This window comes from Parathielavia appendiculata (genome assembly GCF_033297405.1).
Source record: "Parathielavia appendiculata strain CBS 731.68 unplaced genomic scaffold N657scaffold_6, whole genome shotgun sequence".
NCBI classification, from domain to species: Eukaryota; Fungi; Ascomycota; class Sordariomycetes; order Sordariales; family Chaetomiaceae; genus Parathielavia; species Parathielavia appendiculata.
In genome coordinates, this window is record NW_026944225.1 from 1,370,166 (window position 1) to 1,382,288 (window position 12,123).

General features: G+C 55.8%; 3 protein-coding genes across 3 annotated transcripts; 2 read left to right on the plus strand and 1 right to left on the minus strand.

Moving 5' to 3' along the window:
- Positions 1-123: 123 nt before the first annotated feature.
- N657DRAFT_596888 (small oligopeptide transporter) lies at positions 124-4,134 on the plus strand. Its single transcript, XM_062790013.1, has 9 exons — positions 124-1,229; positions 1,372-1,673; positions 1,771-2,110; positions 2,170-2,388; positions 2,435-2,630; positions 2,686-2,891; positions 2,956-3,045; positions 3,095-3,246; positions 3,378-4,134. Exons 1-9 carry the CDS (start codon positions 577-579, stop codon positions 3,869-3,871), a joined length of 2,652 nt encoding a protein of 883 aa, XP_062647712.1. The 5' UTR covers positions 124-576; the 3' UTR covers positions 3,872-4,134.
- A 2,491-nt stretch (positions 4,135-6,625) lies between these two features.
- N657DRAFT_634112 (aromatic compound dioxygenase) lies at positions 6,626-7,652 on the plus strand (the record flags this gene model as incomplete). Its single annotated transcript, XM_062791251.1, has 2 exons — positions 6,626-6,859; positions 6,933-7,652. The coding sequence occupies 2 exons, from the start codon at positions 6,626-6,628 to the stop codon at positions 7,650-7,652; spliced, it is 954 nt and encodes a 317-aa protein (XP_062647713.1).
- Positions 7,653-7,907: 255 nt separating this feature from the next.
- On the minus strand, positions 7,908-10,419 carry N657DRAFT_572891 (uncharacterized protein; the record flags this gene model as incomplete). Its single annotated transcript, XM_062788917.1, has 5 exons — positions 7,908-8,676; positions 8,754-9,475; positions 9,535-9,852; positions 9,905-10,122; positions 10,179-10,419. 5 exons carry the CDS (start codon positions 10,417-10,419, stop codon positions 7,908-7,910), a joined length of 2,268 nt encoding a protein of 755 aa, XP_062647714.1.
- Positions 10,420-12,123: the final 1,704 nt, after the last annotated feature.

Here is a 12,123-nt window from a genome sequence, read left to right on the forward strand (position 1 = left end):
TTAGCGTAAAGCGGGAACTGACGATGCGCCCCACTGTTCCGAAACTCAGCCCTGGACATGCAATTGTGGAGACATGCTTTGTGTCCGGGGGCCACTTGGCCGGAAAACAACCTGAATGAGACAGTCAAAGGGCAAACATCTAGTCATGATGTTTACAATACAACAACTCAAACCACCTACTGCTTTCCCCTCGTCTCCATTAAATTCATGAGGTGCGACTTGAAACTGTGACAAACACGGATGGTCGCCGCTGCATTTTCTCCTGATCAGAACCCACACTCACCCGTCGCTCACAGCGTCGCACGATTTGTTGAATGACAGTCTCGAACGAGAGCTTTGCTTCCTTGGACGGATTGATGGTGGAAACATAGCTTATGAATTGATGCACATCATAGGTTCCTCGAGAAAGGATATTCACAAACCTCATCCTCACCCTGACTTGACGACACTCACGGGTCCAATGGTCGATTCGAATCAAGTGCCTTAGGTCATTGAACAACGGGGTACCTGCATCACCACATGCTGGTCCCCGGATAGTCGTGTTCATACGTTGTATCTCCCGAAGGACTGTCAACCATGGCCGAACCATCAAGTTCCACAGCTTCGGACCTGCCGCTCCAACCTCTCCCGCCGCGGACAAACGACGACGACTCCAAGCCAGAGTCTACCCTGGAAACGCGAAGAGCAGGCCCCTCGCGCTCCAATGCTCCGCAATCATCACCGACGCAAAGCGCCCAGAGTCCCCTCACCCACCTCAAAACCCGCATTTCCTTCTTCCAGCCCAGCGGCGGCGGCGACGACCATCACCGAGACACCCACTCGGACTCGGACTCGGACTCAGAAGACGATCTCCTCATCGACCCCAATCTTCCGGTAGACTACTCGCAACGCCACCAGGCCCTTCCGCGACACTCCCTCTCGACCATTGACGAAGGGGCCAAAGCGTCGTTCGACTCGGACCACATCCCCCTGGTCGCGGCGGGCAGGGGACAGGGCGAGGATGAAGAAGACGAAGACGAAGACAGCCAAACCGAAGTAGAGGACTCGCCCTACCCGGAAGTCCGCGCGGCCGTCCACCCGTACGACGACCCCTCCCTGCCTTGCAACACGCTGCGCGCCTGGACCATCGGGCTGTCACTCATTTTCCTCGGCGCGAGCATGAACACTTTGTTCTCGCTGCGCTCGCCAAACATCAGCTTGGGAGCGCTGATCGCGCAGGTTATTGCTTGGTATGTTTTCGAAACTAACTCACTTCAATATCTTTCCCTTTTTAAAGATGCGGTATGACAGAGAAACAGTGCCGTACCTAATCCCAGGCCCTGCCCCCCTGACTGTGCTTATTGCTGACATTTCTTTTTTCCACATTACTAGGCCCCTAGGCAGGGGCTGGGCTCGCTTCGTCCCCGACAAGGAGGTGGTGCTGCCGTGGTTGGGAGCGAACAAGAAGGAGTGGGTGAGACTACGGCTGAACCCTGGCCCGTTCAACATCAAGGAGCACGCCATCATTGTCGTCATGGCGAGCGTCTCGTTCTCGGTGGCGTATGCGACGGATATCATTCTGGCGCAAAAGGTGTTTTACAAGCAGGACTTTGGTGTTGTGTGGCAGCTGTTTCTGGTCATCTCGACGCAGAGTCTGGGGTATGGAATTGCCGGCATGATGAGGCGGTTTCTGGGTCAGTTCGTCATCCCTCTCCGCTCACCCATAGACCCCTTCTCGTTGTTGTTGCTGCTGTGGTGATGGGTGGGTGACTGATTTCGATTGGCTGGCAGTGTATCCCGCCTCGATGATATGGCCCGGCAACCTGGTGTCAGTGACGCTCATGAATGCCATGTATGAGAGCAGCGAGGACAGGGATCCGACAGTACTGGGCGGTTCGATGCCCCGGTACAGGTGGTTCTCGCTTATCACGGCTGGGGCTTTCGTATACTACTTCATTCCGGGCTTTCTCGCCCAGTTTTTAAGCTCCTTCGCCTTCATGACGTGGCTGGCACCCGACAGCCCGGTCGTCAACCAGCTGTTCGGATACACCACCGGACTCTCACTGCTGCCAATCACCTTTGACTGGACCCAAATATCGGGCTTTGTGGGCTCGCCTCTGATCCCGCCATGGTAAGTAAACAGGACTTTATTTCATCCAGACCGGGAGAGGTGATGGCTGATACATACAGGCACGCCATTGCCAACACCATGATCGGCGTTGTTTTATTCTTCGTGTTTCTCGCCTCTGTCCTCCACTACAGCGGAACCTGGCACTCCCTGTATCTGCCCATGAGCGACTCCAACACGTATGACAACACGGGAAAGCAGTACGATGTGTCCCGCATCCTGTCCGCCGACTACACCCTGGACGTGGACGCCTACAACAGCTACTCGCCGCTTTTTCTAAGGTAGGAGGTCATGTATTTGTCGAATGGAGCCAGCTAACAGAACCAGCACGACCTTTGCCATCTCATACGGCCTCTCCTTCGCTGCCATCTCCTCCCTTATCGTCTACACTTACCTGCACCACGGCAAGACCATCTGGCGGCAGTACAAGAGCAGCACCACCGAGAAGCCGGATATCCACATGAAGCTCATGAGGCGGTACAAGGAGGCCCCGACCTGGTGGTACATGTCACTCTTTGCTGTGGTATGTTAAGACAACTCCGCGCTTCGCCTCGCCTGCTGGTCTCACACGCGGTTAGATGCTCGTTCTCGGCTTCGTGACGGTCCTGGCCTGGCCGACCAACCTGACCTGGTGGGCCTTCCTCCTGGCCGTCTTTATCTCGTTTGCCTTTTCGTTGCCGATCGGCATCATCCAGGCCGTTACGAACAACCAAATTGGCCTGAACGTGCTCACAGAGTTTGTCTACGGGTACATCCAGCCGGGCCGCCCGCTGGCCCTCATGATGTAAAACAACCAATTCCTGCTCTCTTCAGCCAACGCTGGTAACTGACTAGCAATCCGTCCTCAGCTTCAAAACCTTTGGTTACATCACCATGTCCCAGGCCTTGACCTTCGTCTCGGACCTGAAATTTGGCCACTACATGAAGATCCCCCCACGGTAAGATGCCCATGACATCTGTTTGATGGAGCCAGGCTAACAGAACCAGCACCATGTTCATGGCCCAGGTGGTAGCGACAACCTTTTCCTGCTTCGTGCAGGTCATTGTCCTCAACTACGCGCTCCGAACCATCCCCGGCGTGTGCGAGCCGACCCAACCAGACCACTTCACCTGCCCCGGCGGGCGTGTCTTCTTCTCCGGTAAATAATCCCCCCCCCCCCCCCCCCACCAACAACTAACCTCACCCAATTCCTCGCCCTTTACACTAAACTTCCCCAACCGACAACAAGCAACTACAACTAACAATTCCCCCCCTTTCCCCAACCAACAGCCTCGGTAATATGGGGCCTAATCGGCCCCGCCCGCATCTTCTCCCCAGGCCAAATCTACTCATCCCTCTTCCTCTTCTTCCTCCTCGGCGCCGCGGTCCCGCTCGTCATCTACCTGCTCGCCAAGCGCCGACCCAAGTCTTTCTTGCGCTATCTCATGGCGCCCGTCATCTTCGGCGGCGCCGGCGCCATCCCGCCCGCCACGCCCCTCAATTACCTGTCCTGGGGTATTGTGGGGTGGGTGTTCCAGTACCTGGTCAAGAAGCGCCACTTTGGCTGGTGGCGGCGGCTGAACTTCCTGACAAGCTCCGGGTTGGATCTGGGGTTGGCGCTGAGTACGTTGGTGATTTTCTTTGGGTTTACGATGCGCGAGGTGGAGCCGCCTAGGTGGTGGGGGAATGAAGTTGTCAAGGGGACGTTGGATTTCAAGGGCAAGGCGGTGCAGGTTGTGTTGGGCCCTGGCGAGACGTTTGGGCCGGCTACGTGGAGTATATGAAGTTTCGTCCATGCCTTGGTATTGGATGGTGGCTTCCACTTGGCGGGTTTGGCAGGATGGTTTTGAAGAGGTATTATGGATGGGTTGGATGATAGTGGTATTTTTCACGATGGATAGTTGTACCTACCTGTACCAACCTGTTACTATCCGTTATTTTGCTGCTACATATAACTACACGAGCCGCTCGTCAGACGGGGATCAGATCGGTCTGGTTCCACCCATAGGCACATCACAACCCTCCTCGAGTCTTGGGAAGCAGCCCGGCGGAAGATACGAAAACAAGATATGCCAGTGTTCAGTTCAGACTGGTGTCCCAGATTAGCTCATACCTACCTATCTCCCTACTTGGTAACTCTCCCAACTCTCCCCGATGTGGCGTATTTCTTACAGACGCTGTGCAACCACGCGCAGCAAGGATGAAACCCTCACTCATGTGATTCATCGGTAATGCAGGTATACTGCGTACGAAGTATGTATGTGGCTAGAAGGTTCACACCCATCATCGGCCGTCATACAAGTACAACGCCTCGCTCCCATTTCCGAGACAAAACATTATCATCCATCCAGAAGCACTTCCGGCACTCCCCAGCGAGAGACACACATATATACCGCACCACAAAGCCCGACGCGATCTGTCTCTCGGGTCCCCGGGTATCGGTGAAACACACACAACCAGCCAGCAATCAAGGCAAACCACCGTCTCCTCATTCACGTCATTGGTGACTTTCCAGAAGGCATTATCCAAATCACTCAGCTTACAACAGTAGTTTTTCGGACCCAGTAGGTAGGCAGGCAGGGACAAGGATGCTATGTGACGTATGCCTGGACATAAGGAACTCCTGTCCCCCTCCCTGACCGCCGTTTGCGGACGAACGACTCCCATAACCCCTTCGAGCTAGTGCTGACTCCCCGACATCAGCAAGTTCCCGCATCATATGTCCTTGTAACGAGTCCCACACACATGTCAGACACGGGGCGGTTAGTGAACTTCACGGAAGGTACTTGTACAACTGTCTGTCTGTTTTCGAAGTTACTCCCCGTCCTGCCACACCTCTTCCCGTGCCCCCTCCCCAAAAGCAAAACACGAAGAGCAGGTTCGGCCACCACCACACAATCTAAAGTCCTCTTTCCGCGTGTAACCAGCCCCCTCTGCATTTCCACAGATGTGACGCCGCCGGCTCTTTACCCGCCACTCACTGCTCACTTTTCGCTTTCCGCCGTGTGTAAGCGGTCGCGTGGTGGGATATGTGATACGTGTGCTCGCCGTCAGAACGGGGGGCCCGCCCCATCACCACATTCCTGTTCCATTACCGCATGTTTGTTGTCCCCTCCCCTCGATTACCGAGCCCACCACCCCAAATCGAAGATTTTGCTGACCGCCAAATCTGACCGCCGGGTTGCTCAGTCTCTTGAATTTGTGGTGCCAAGCGGATCTGCGCGGGGCCTATCGGAAGCTCGCCCGGCACGGACAGGTCGGGGCGCGCTCGGCCGGAGTGGAGTACGCCAACCTTACCGGACTGTCGGGGGGAGAGAGGGGGGTTAGTGTTGTTCCTTGCTCGGAATCGTCTCCGTTCCCGGCGGATTGGAACAAGTTTACCAATTTGGGAACAGTCGAGGAAAGAATAAGCAGTGCTGTGGCAGTATGTTTCAATAGTTGCTGACATTCTGGATGGCAGAGTCAATCTTTCAGCTATCTCCGGGTTCGGCGTGGCCTGGATTGTCTGCAGGGATTTGTGGCCTTGGTCGACGGGCGCTGGATTTCGATAGTGGCCTGTCATGCTGGGGACGGTGACTGCTTTCTTGGTCTGCGTTGACCGCGACATCTTGAACTCACGGATACCACTGCATAGAGAAGCATTTTGCATTCCCTTTATACCTTAGGCAGCCGTCTCGCATCGGCCCAGCTGAACCCAGAATGCAACCCATGGATCGCCGCCGCCGGCGCAGCCGTCATTGAGGGAAGGGTCCCGGAACCCGCGCCGCTGGTTTTCAACACCCTTCTAGAATCTGATCGACCAGTAAGCGATCGGGCGGCTGCATAGTACCCACTACCGGCACAGGAGATGCCGCAGGCGGTCAATGGCTGTTGATGTCGCACTAGCCAGGGGTGCTTACACGCTTGATATCTCTGCTCGACGCTCTGGAAGTTTTCTTGGAATCTTCCGTTCTCTGAAGTGCAGCACCCATCGACATTCAGATCGCACCATGGAACCGGGGCTGCCGGACTTGTCCGTGCGCCGGGTATCTAGGCCGAGGAATTACCCATTCGCCGGGAACCTGGCAGCCTGTTGTCAGACCGTACCTGCCCAGGAGTTGCTCGTAATCCAGCGGTGCCGGCGGAGGTCTGCATGGCCGTGTGTGTGACCCTTATGTTCAGGGGCAGCGAGGATGGCGAGAGCAGCCACGAGCCACTGAGATTGTATGGAACGACGAGACACGTCGCAATCTTTTCGGGGCGGTCGAGAGCGCGTTGCGTGTGACCGAAATCCGCTTCTGTACTGTTGAGTGATGGTGCGCCAAAGACAGAAGAACTTTGCTGTCGTTTTCCCGGGACCACCCGTTGTTTTTTTTGCGTTTACCCCTGCAGTGCGACCACCCTGTCCTCACACCTCGTTCCCATGCCTTGGACAAGTACAAGTACTTGAATTTGCCATCCTCCATGATGTGTTTTTGAACCCTGCTCGGAACGAACATTCCTACATCGCCCCCTTCTCACCAACCCCAATCCAAACTCCTCCGCCTGCCTGATTCATCATGGGCCAGATGATACCCGACCCGACGTCAGCGCCGCCAGTGAAGCTCAAGGCAAACTGCGCGTCCAGAAAATCCCAAAACGATGCCTCCTTTACCGAGAGGGTCATCGCCGCCACCGGGCCAAATGCTGATCGGCGCCTGGTCGAAGTGATGCCCAGTCTGGTGCGCCACCTCCACGCGTTTGCTCGTGAGGTCAACCTGACAGTAGCGGAGTGGATGGCTGCCGTCGAATTCGTAAGGGCGCTATTCTTGCCGAACCCGTCACGTCGTAACCTCCCAGACTGACGCGCTGTGCCTCGTGTCGCAGATCAACGAATGCGGCAGGATGTCGGACGACCGACGGAACGAAACCCAGCTGCTGTGCGATATCGTCGGGCTGGAGAGCCTCGTCGACGAAATCACGTCCAGAATGCTGGCGACCTCCAATTCTGAGACCCCATCTGCCATCCTTGGGCCCTTTTATCGGCAAGACGCCCCGCTGCTGCCGAACGGCAGCTCCATCGTCCAAAACCTCATCCCATCGGTTCCGTGGTATGAACAGGCAGTAGCCAGCTCGGCGTTTGTGACGGGCCGTGTCCTGTCGAGCTCGGGGGTGCCGATCAAAGGGGCGATCGTGGACGTGTGGCACTCGGCACCGAACGGCTTGTATGAGCAGCAGGACGAGTCGCAGCCCGACATGAACTTTCGAGGTCGATTCGAGACGGATGCCGACGGACGCTACGCCTTCTATGCGCTGCGGCCCGTTCCGTACCCAATACCCGACGACGGGCCCGCGGGGAGGCTGTTGTCCTTGCTGGACCGGCATCCGTATAGGCCAGGGCACATCCACTTCATAGTCTCTGCTGCAGGATTCCGAGCACTGACGACGCAATTATATGATGAAGGAGACGAGTACATCGCGAAGGACTCTGTTTTTGCCGTGAAGGATGAACTGGTGGTCAGGTTTGCGCCGCGAGACGGCGATCCTGACGCGAGGTGGTCACTCGAGTATGACTTTGTTCTTGGTCGTGCAAGCGACCAGGGATGAGCTGTTGTATTGTTATCCAGAAGTATCGAATAGTTCTCAGCGAAGCCTCGCTCTTAGACTGTATTGCTTTACCCTGCTGATTAAGTGGCGTCGATGAAGTGATATGCCTCAAAAAGGCCGCCAAAATCAGGCCAATAATGAAAAGTGTCTTTGCGGCAAACGGGCTGATATCTAAGTGCATGTCCCCGCGACCTGTGGAGCGGATATCATCGTTTAGAACCCAGGCTTGTCTTCGAATCGGATCCTACGTATTAGTTACACCTGAATGGGATAGGGGAACGTTTCTACCTGCCGTGGCAGGACTTTCTGTTCCCTAGGAATCAAGTACGCACCGTAGGGCTCTGTCGGGGCTCCAATCACAGGGGGTGGAAACTGCAACGCCAGGTTGCTGATCCCCGGGGCGACCGAAGAGACTGGAGGAAGGTGGTTGATGAAGTTACTCCACAAACCGTCGAATTCGAACTCGAAGTTTCCGCTGTGGGGTTCTGAGCTTGCGATTGGCGAGTGTGTTGAGATACTCGGCCGGCCGGCCACAAGAGGGACTGTAGGACCATGGGCATTAAGCGGGATCATGGGGTTGACTCTTGCTTCAAGCGCTGCGCTGGAAACATGGGTGTGTAAGATGTCGAAATGGGAAAATTTCGGTATCGGCGGCGGAGTCAGCAGACCTGGATCTGGTCCGTTGACGGTCTGAGAAGAGCTTCGCCTCTGGATACCTGCGTTGATGGCCGACCCTGGATGCATGTGCTCGGAAGTCGGGCCAGATCTCGTAGTCTGGACATAGAGACAGTTGAGATTGGTTGAAAGCGGAGGCGCAGGATAAGCATGGTCCTTGGTCCATTTGTTGACAACTTCCGAGAATCTGGTGATGATATCAAGGACACGGCGCGCTTGTGGATCAATATCGGCGCAGTACGCCACGATGTCGATAGCGTCACGCATGGTTCTGCGATACTCCTCGGTGAAGTACAGTGAGGAAAACTGATTCATGAGAATGACGAGGCTGGCAGCAAAGACGAAGTATCTGAACAACGGTCAGTGAGGTTCAGACTTACGCTGCCCGGGGACTCCATGTCAAAGGGTGTGTGTCCTGTAGCTTACATGATGAAGGGGTTTCTGCGTGGGAGGTAGCCGTCTTCCCGAGCACTGCGAGCCAGCTTAATCGTCCGGTAAGACGCCACGACACAAGCCTCTGAAAACCGTGCCATTGGTGATTCGCGAATTTGAGGTGATTTCTTGATGCCCGAACGCTCCTCAACGAGCATCCAGTTATGCATGACGAATAGCTGGCGGGTGAGGAGTATGAGCGAATGCAATGACAGGAGGCTGACATGCAGGGAGGCCATTCCGTGGGCCGGGTTTATTATGCCTTCGCTTGACTGTCGCCGGTATGAGTGTGCGCGAGAGGCCAGATCCCAGTTCTTGGACATGTCGACTATCTCTTGGACTTTGGTGGTTGAGATCTTTCTCCGAGAGAAGACCTTGAGTGTCACGCCAATGGCATGGGCCGCTTCAACACAGGAATCGATGCTTCTCGCGTGGATAGGGTCAAGCCCAGCCTCACAGCCTGCCTGGATATCGGTCGCATCTTTGTCTGGCAAGATTTTGCAGGAGCAGTCGTCCTCTGAGATGGCGGCGGGTCTCCCCAAGGTGGCGGCCAAAAAGCGGTCGAGGATGAACAGCGTCTTCCACAAGTTCCTCCTCACTCTCATCTCGGTGGGCGTGAAGATGACGTCGCGCATTGTCTCCTCTCGATGCAAGCCCAAAGCGTAAGCAGAACGGACAGCCATTCCTGAAATCAGGTTAGCATTCCGCAGACAGGGCTGTTTGTGCGTCAAGTGAGCTTGCCGAGGTATGCATAAGCTGTGTTTCTCTTTGAGACGATGAGCATGTAAATCGTCATCAACGACAGTGCTTGGATGGACCAAAAGTCCGCATCCTCAAAGCCGGCTCCCGGGTCGCACATGGACCTGGCACTACGAAAGAAGAGTTCTCCCCTATCTGGCTGCGCGCTGAGCTGCTTCTGTATTACCGCTTCCTCGTGACTGCCCGGGACAGGCGCAGCAAGTAACAGGCCAAGGGCCAGGACCAAATATAAGTGGCACAGGAAATAATTGCTGGCGGAGGGTGGGTCTTTGTAGTATTCCTCGACGGATCGAAGAAAAGAAGGCCTGTCCAGAACTTCGATCAAGCCGCAGGTCTGGCAAGAATCAGCAAAGAGTCCAGACGAATCGGTTCGATGTCTGACCAACATTCGTAAAGTACGACGCGATGAGGATGTCTGCGGTCTGTTTGTCTGGAAGCGGGCTGGGGATCCGGACGTTCGGCGGGAAGTCAATGATGCTCTCCAATATACGATGCCTCTTAGGATCATCGATGAAGGGTGAGCCCATTTCCGATCCGGCGGTATTCTCGACCACGATGCGGATCAATTGCAAGATGGACAGCGTGGAGGCATCGCCAATGTAGACTAGATGCCTGTCAGAAAGACATGGGCGACGTGCTTGGCAGCGTAAGGTCACCTACGAAGGCGCCCGGTCTGATCCTGCAACATCCGCGTCTCGGTGTAGATGTTGGTCTCCTCAGACAAGCCGTTCGCGTTTCCACGGCTCGGCAGTTTCCTCAGGCTTTGGTAGGAGCCATGTCGGACATTGACCGGAACGGGCACTGGCAGGGGCAGTTGCTGTTCGGGCAAGGTGGGCAAGGCGGACATTGACGAGTCCCCAGGCTCTTGCTCGTTCTGCCGGACCTGATCCCAAGATTGCATTGTGTCGCGGGATTGAGAAGATACTGCTTCTGATGTGTCGATCGCCAATGGTATAGATGGAGGAGACGTGTCAAGGTGGCGCCGCTTTGTTGGTGACGCAGCAGAGTCGGCAGCATCGTCGGATGTGTTGTTCGGAGTGTAGCAGCACATCAGCTTCCTCTTGAGACAAGTTTGGCAAGGTTTCAAGCCATTGCACTGGAAAGGAAGTATCAGCGAGGGTGCGCTTCATGGAATCCAACCCGCGTGATGCTGCGATGGTCACTCAACGGAAGACTCAAGGATGAAAGGAGAGGGAGTAGTCGTCCTTGGAGTCAAAAGTAATCCCGTGTGGTTCAGACCCAACACCTGTGCCATCCTGGCTCTCCGAAGTACTCGCGACGTCTCCCAATTTCGAGATGCAGCAGCCCACACACACTTGTGCCACTCTTTGAGGGGCCCCATTCCCCTGCGGCCCTTGTGCTTCCGTAGCAACTGGGTGTGAGCACGACGCCGACTGGGCCTTTCTGCTGGATGAGGCAAGCATCTGCCCTTGAGCATCGGGCAATATGTCCCGGGTGTGCATCCGACGTGAAAAATCGATGGAGATAGAGAAAAGTAGGCAACGGAGTTCTGGGGTTTCAGTGGTCAAGACATATCGTAAAACCGGGTGTACAGGTTCAAATGCTTCAGACCCAGCCAGCCACTGGGGCCCCGGCCGGATGGGACAGACGTTGACTCTCGGAATGCAACATGAACACCATACCCCCAAGTAATAAGCCGCACATGGCGGAGGGAAGAAGCGGGTGGGTGCGGAAACTGAGAGGAAAAAGTTGAAGGAGCAAAAGGCTTGGTCCCACACACCTTTTGCTTCCGGCGTTTGCAAGAGTCGCAAGCCTGGGCAGTGCGCTGGCGTTTGTCGTCGGGGACCTTGGGTCGAGTCATGGTGGAGAAGGCGAGACAGACGAGGCGTGGGATGCGTGGGGAGACGCGCGCAGGCGCCCCGCCATCGGATAGCAGACACGGACTCTCCTGCGTAGCCCCGACCTGGAGACAGCAGCCGCAAGTGGGATGGTGCAGGCAACTGAAGAACCGGCGATAGAAGGCCGGGAGAGTGTTAGTGTGATCGGAAGATGCTGGCGGCGGGGATCTGGCGCGGGAGCTGATCGGCGCGGATGATGCACAAGTCGGCAGCAGGTCGAGGACTGGGAGAGGAAACGCCGGGCGCGGTCGGATGGACGTGTGTGAGTGTTGGTAGGCAAGATTAGTAGGCAGTCCTAGTAAGTTACTGCTATTCAAGGGTTGCGGTCGGGGTCGGCAGGGGGCCCTGTCGACTGTCGGCTGGGGTTGCGGATTTGCTTTCCAGCTCGATCGGTTCAGCTTAGTGCCCGCAGCGGGAGAACGCTTGGTGGGACGAACCGCTGTGCCGCAGGTTGAATTCCAGGGAATCCAGTAGATCTGGTTTGGGGCGAAGATGTCAGTTGTGTTGTTGAACGAGGAATCCCTAGGACTCTGCACCACGCGAGAAGATATATATGGAAATGCTGAGCAAGAAGAGGGAAAGAGGGAAAATGTGACTCCAGGATCGAGTTGGAACGGGAAGGCGGCCCATGCACACCATCCCTCGTCGATGGCCTGCGTCCCTTTTCTGCAACTTGACACTTTTTGAAGGGAGCCAGGCCTGGATGTCCGGGCCGTGCGGCAGGTTGCTTTTTGCGCCCAAAGGAT

Coding starts and splice junctions, on each gene's coding strand:
- N657DRAFT_596888 (XM_062790013.1), top strand. CDS start 577: ATGGCCGAACCATCAAGTTCCACAGCTTCGGACCTGCCGCTCCAACCT. Junction 2,111..2,169: donor TCGCCTCTGATCCCGCCATG/GTAAGTAAACAG, acceptor TGATACATACAG/GCACGCCATTGCCAACACCA. Junction 3,247..3,377: donor CGGGCGTGTCTTCTTCTCCG/GTAAATAATCCC, acceptor CCCAACCAACAG/CCTCGGTAATATGGGGCCTA.